At 43.0% G+C, this 5,556-nt stretch overlaps 1 protein-coding gene across 1 annotated transcript; it reads left to right on the top strand.

Annotated features, from left to right (window-relative positions):
- The first annotated feature begins 645 nt into the window (after positions 1–645).
- On the top strand, positions 646–3,755 carry LOC122405714 (proton-coupled amino acid transporter-like protein CG1139). Its single transcript, XM_043410619.1, has 9 exons — positions 646–675; positions 1,291–1,375; positions 1,468–1,489; positions 1,594–1,722; positions 1,806–2,078; positions 2,173–2,524; positions 2,776–2,954; positions 3,244–3,428; positions 3,511–3,755. The coding sequence occupies exons 1-9, from the start codon at positions 646–648 to the stop codon at positions 3,753–3,755; spliced, it is 1,500 nt and encodes a 499-aa protein (XP_043266554.1).
- Positions 3,756–5,556: the final 1,801 nt, after the last annotated feature.

Below are 5,556 nucleotides of genomic sequence, written 5' to 3'. Positions count from 1 at the left end.
TTCCGGGAGCGTACATCGAGAACAACGATTTGCTGATCCAACAAATATTTTCTATTGATCAACGAATCGCGTCGAATAAATAACATTTATTGATTCATAATTATTCGCGAGGCAATTAATTGAGTGTTCGAATCAACCAAACTTTTGCTTTGGTCACGAATCTCGTCGAGGTCGCCACGATTTTTTGACCCAACTATAATACTTGGTTCGAGCAGCAAATTCGCACTCTCGCAATTTAAGTTTCCATGGATTATTGCATTTGTTCAAGTTTTACTGCTGCGCACGATTCGTATCTGGTTTCGAGGTGTCCAGCACCCTCGTAACGGAGAATCTTCCTCAGCTTCTCGTTAGCCCCATATCGTAATTTTATCCTCTCGCGCCCATCTTTTATATGTTCGAGTGAAAAAGAGGGTAATCGGAGCTATTGAGGGTGAGATCGAGAGAGGATAGGCATTAGTTGCAAGGGAGAAGGGCGACTTAGAGAGGGAAAAAGCTCGGTCGAGCGCGACTCGGGCGTTAAATCCCTCAGGAGAAATGGACGCGGATCACACATACATCGGGAGTTTCGTACATAGATTGAGTCACGTGTGCGTGTTATTTCTTCCTCTCTTTTCCTCCGATCTGACGGGCCCCGCCGCGTCAGCCATGTGTTCAACCCCTAGAGCCACAATACCGGTAAGTCGGTCAACCCGAGCAAGAGAACTCGGTCGACCCAATCAAACCGAGCGAAATAATGATCGGGATCTGGCGATCACGCTTAGTCAGAAACCTCGTTCTATTCGCAAACGCACATTCCTTCTTCGGCTTTTCTTCGTGGAAAACTGTACGGGAGATACGGCCCAAAACTCGCGCCGACTCGCTCAAGATATCAGATCGACAAAAGTCGTATCTTCGCGCACGTGACGGTAAAACCTCGCAATCTCTCTCATTCGTGAGCCTCATTTATTTCTAAATTATTTGAAATACACGAGCAGGATTTTCAAAAGGAATCCTTTTTGCCGAAAAACGATCCTTGAGTCAGCCACTATATATTCGACGATGATTTCCAACGTCACGGAAAATTGTGAATAGCGAGTGATATCTCCGAACACTCTTAATCCATCGTTGGCTCGAAGAACCAAAGTTTTGGGAACTCGATTGAAAATCCTGCAAGCAAGATTGCGACGGCTGTACTTTTATGAGCACGATTGTATTCTGGTTTACGAGCTTTTAGCCAGCAGACGGAAATTCTTAGGAAGTAAGAACTGAAGTTGCTCACGTAACACAGATTTTCTGTTATTTTTTTGACAGTTGTTGGTTGGTGTTGTCGAGAGGAGGGAAATGAATAAGAATATAATAATAGCTTTTACAATACTGACGCCCTTCGTTACTGTGGGTATGGATTGATTGTTTCGACACGGTCCGACAGACAACTTCAACCGCGTCGTGGATTGAGGTTTTAACCATTTTTTAGTGCAAATCTTCCAGGAATATTCAGGGAATTGAGACTGTGAGATGTGAGTTAAAAAATGGTGAAAGCTAAAATCATATTTTTGTCTTATTCTGATAACTCTCATCATCGTTTATCACTTACGACTCAATAAAAAAAAATAGGGCAACTCCGAAGAAATCCCTAATTCCAAAACCCGTGGACATTCCTCTGAGCGAGGCGCCAACGCCACGGGAAGACACTGAGGAATCCTACGATCCCTGGGCACATCGAAGTGAACGAAAATTCGTTTCGTACGTTTTAACTAGACAGTTTTTTTTTCTCACGAATCCGTCGAGTTCCGAACCTCTGAAACGTCATGTAGCATTTTTCACAGTGATCTTGGCTCCTTCGCTAATTTGGTAAAGAGCGCCGCTGGTACCGGTCTCTTTGCAATACCAAATGCATTCGCCTGTGTTGGAATGCTCCTCGGAATAGTCGGTACCATCGTCATGGGAATTCTCATTACTGTTTCTCTCCAACTGCTCATGAGAACGCATTACCTCATGTGCAAACGCGACAAAAGTCCGACCTTAAATTACGACAGATTGGTTTCAGTCACACTAACCTCTGGTGTTCTCAAAGGTCGAATATCGCCGGAATGTATAACGTGGGTATCTTCGAGGGAACTAATTGAATAATTTCACACACGAATTCACTAATTTTTATTCAAGAAAACATTGAGGCAATTTTTTTCGAATCAGACTGATAATCGACGTAGCAATGCTCGCCTGCTACCTCGGCATCGGCGCCGTTTACGTTGTCTTCGTCTCTGGAATCGTCCAAGAATGCATCGACATGGAAAAAACCATAAATCAGGCCTTCTACTCCTTAATTATATTCCCCTTGTTTCTCCTGATGAATTTGATCAAAGGATTGAACAATTTTGCACCAATTTCTATGATCGCAAATGGACTTTTAGTCGTATCTGCCATCGTCGGCACCATATACGCTGTCAAGGAAGGAAATGGAAAATGGGTTCTCATCGAAAAGAACGTTTCTTCGTATCCGAAATTTATTGGAACTGCTTTTTTCAGCATGTGCTCGCCGGGATTGGCAAGTTAAACGTCCTTCGTTCATATTTACTCAGAACTAATGTAGACGGACGTTGATGATTTTTTACAAAATGTAAAATCGAATCGAATCATACGAGAAGAATAATCAAATTGTTTGGGTTTGCATTAAAAACGAGAAAACTATTGAGAATGCAAAACGAATTGCTTAATTTAATCGAATCGGAATGAAAATCATGATCATAATGACAAAGTTGAAAATGAATTGACAATAAACTGATAAATTTATTGCAGGTTTTAGCGATAGACCACAGTATGAAAAACCCATGGAACTATACGAAATTTTGTGGAGTACTGAATTGGGGAATGGGTTTCTTGATAGGTTTGCACGTGATCGTCGGTTCTGTGGTATACGCTCAATGGGGGTCCGATTCACTGGCGAATTTCATTCGCAACCATCCTGAGCATCACGCGTAAGAGAATCATAATCTTCGTGCATAACGCAAAGCTTCGGCATGTTTGCCTCTTCGAAGTCAAACGAGCCATTTCACGAACCCTGGTTTGCCCTTGCACATTTTTTGCCTGGTTCATCTAAGAGTAAAGTTCAAAACCATCTGTCAATAGATATTCAAGCCTCATCCGTTCAGAGCCTTGAATAAAATGGTTCTTATTCTAAATCTATAAATGCAAAAGATTTTTCTAGCCGTAAAACATTTTTACATTGAACACGAAAGAGGCTTGTTCGCTTTGTTTTTCTGACAGTGGAACATTCTCGGTGCTGGTGATGCAAGGAGTCGCGATATATTTGTCGTACGGTTTGCAGTGTTACATGCCAATATCGATCCTCTACGATGACTACGCGGTTCCATCGCTCCAGGATGGGGCCTGCAAGGGATCGCGCTATTTCTGGAATCTATTAGTTCGTTTCGGGGTGACCGCTATCACATGTAGTTAACAATCGACGTCATTAGATTGAGGCTATGAATGAGAAACGAGGCGAAGAGCGTTGAATGAATCTCTTTGATGCAGGTACTCTAGCAGCAGCTATCCCGCAACTTCATCTCTTCACTAGTCTCGTGGGAGCTCTGTGCGTTGCAACGCTCGGGACGATAATTCCTGCAATTCTTTACATAGTCAGTCAATACGGTAGCTTCGGTCGATTCGGCTGGCGTTTGATTGTCGCGTTGGTCGTTCTGTGCATCGGTTTTTTTGCGATGGCTTGCGGTACGCTGTCGAGTGCTATTTTGATAATACGCTATTTGGAATACGGGTGAGTCTCGTAAGTTGTGAAGGATGAATAAACCGAATGTGCAGGCCAAAGAAAATCGATATTCGACCATATTTTCAGGGACGAATAAACAAAAGATCGTGAGGATTATCGACGAAGTTGTGCTCGTTGTCGGAGTTGACAAATATCTATTGCACATAGACGCTTCCGAAAGCAGGAGGAGCAGAGAAACACAAAAATAAAAAGACGCTCGAGCGCTTAAACGTCAGAGTATTTAGGCCTCGGTTCGATGCTTCTCGCCGTAAAGCCAAGGTGAATTTGGCGCGGTGGAAGTAAAAGAAGAGGGAAAGGAAGCCGAAGTGTATACGAGACGACAGAGAGCCACGCGAACGATTTTCCTTTCATCGTGTGATGAGGACTTGCCCTTTTAGTGGGGCTACACTAACAACCCTTAAAGTACACCCTCATGTATGCATACACACATAAAGCTGTTTCCCTCGCTCTGTCTCTTTCTCTCTTTTTGTCTTTTCGCTTGTTTTAACCATTTTGTGCCTTTTCTTCGTTTCGTGCCCACTCATCCGTTTGCCAGTTCAAGGTGGCCGCACTCACTGCCACTTGGAACTCCCGCTCGATGCGAAATCTTTCGGGCATACCAGCAAAATTTTCCCTCCAAATCTCCTGTGATCCTATTCCTGCCAGCTCCAGTATGAATTTCACGCTGTAATTTACGTTATTTGTATTTGTCTCGAGTCGCACGCTATAATTACTTCCATAAACTTCGCACTTGAATCACCGTGCATTTTGCTTTTCCTATACCCCCTGAATCTCATTGAATACGAAGAGAAATGGAAGAAGAACCCTTCATTGATGATGCCAAATAGTTGGGCTATTTCATCGTCCTTAGTCAAATTAAACACTCGGATACTTCACCACGAAACAACACGAAGCGTTCAGTTATTTATATTATTCGTTCGAGTCACTTTTGACTGGTTCACGGGGAGGATAAATAATCAAAAGTACCGTTGAAGTAACAGAAGCCGGGAAAATGCGACTTTGAATGGCTGAAAATGTTGACAGTGCCAATTATACCTGGTTCGAATTTCATGAATATTCACACTTTGCACTGTGAGCGTTTCCAACCGTCCAAGGCTCTCCACAGTCCCCCCATTTTTTCATTTTTCTCATTTTCATTTTTTTATTCTCTCCGTGTCGTTCAATTTCATTTATCTCGTGTAATGCCCAATGAAAGTGTAGTACTCGACAATAAAATTTTGAGATGAATCATCGGAAGTCCTCGTCATTTATTTGAAAAAAATCCGACTCCAATGAGTCGAAGCAGACGTTCAGGAGTTCCGTTTCGTTGAATACAGAATTGGAAAATATCTTTTCTGTTTTTCCTGCTAAGAGGACGGTTTTTATGACGTGTACGCACGCCGATGAATTAATTCGTGAAAAAATCATAATTAAGCTATCGTGAAAATGGTGTTATCGAATAACGATTAAATTTATTAACGACACCTGTCGCTCCCACCGCTGGTTGAACGATCGACTCGCCCGGATCATCAAAGCATTAAGGGTATGTCAATATAATGATATAGTTATAACGCACTTTGGTGCGACGGTGGTCGAGCGTATCTAACGAGGAGACACGTGCACGCTTCCGAGAGGGGTTCGATAACGAGAGTGAAAGAGAAGAATGAGACAGGCGTCTTCTTTTAGTGCGCGAATACGCATCTCACCAGCTCCGTACTTACTAATTGGAAGCCTCGCAAAGTGAAGAGAACCAGGCAAAAGAGAGCGAGGGAGAGCAGGAGGGACGAGGCGTTTGCAGCCGACAGAAGTTTCAC

The sequence above is a fragment of the Venturia canescens genome, chromosome 2, assembly GCF_019457755.1.
Source record: "Venturia canescens isolate UGA chromosome 2, ASM1945775v1, whole genome shotgun sequence".
In the NCBI taxonomy this organism is placed as follows: Eukaryota; Metazoa; Arthropoda; class Insecta; order Hymenoptera; family Ichneumonidae; genus Venturia; species Venturia canescens.
Note: the sequence above shows the minus strand (reverse complement) of the source record. Positions and strands in the feature narration are given on the sequence as shown.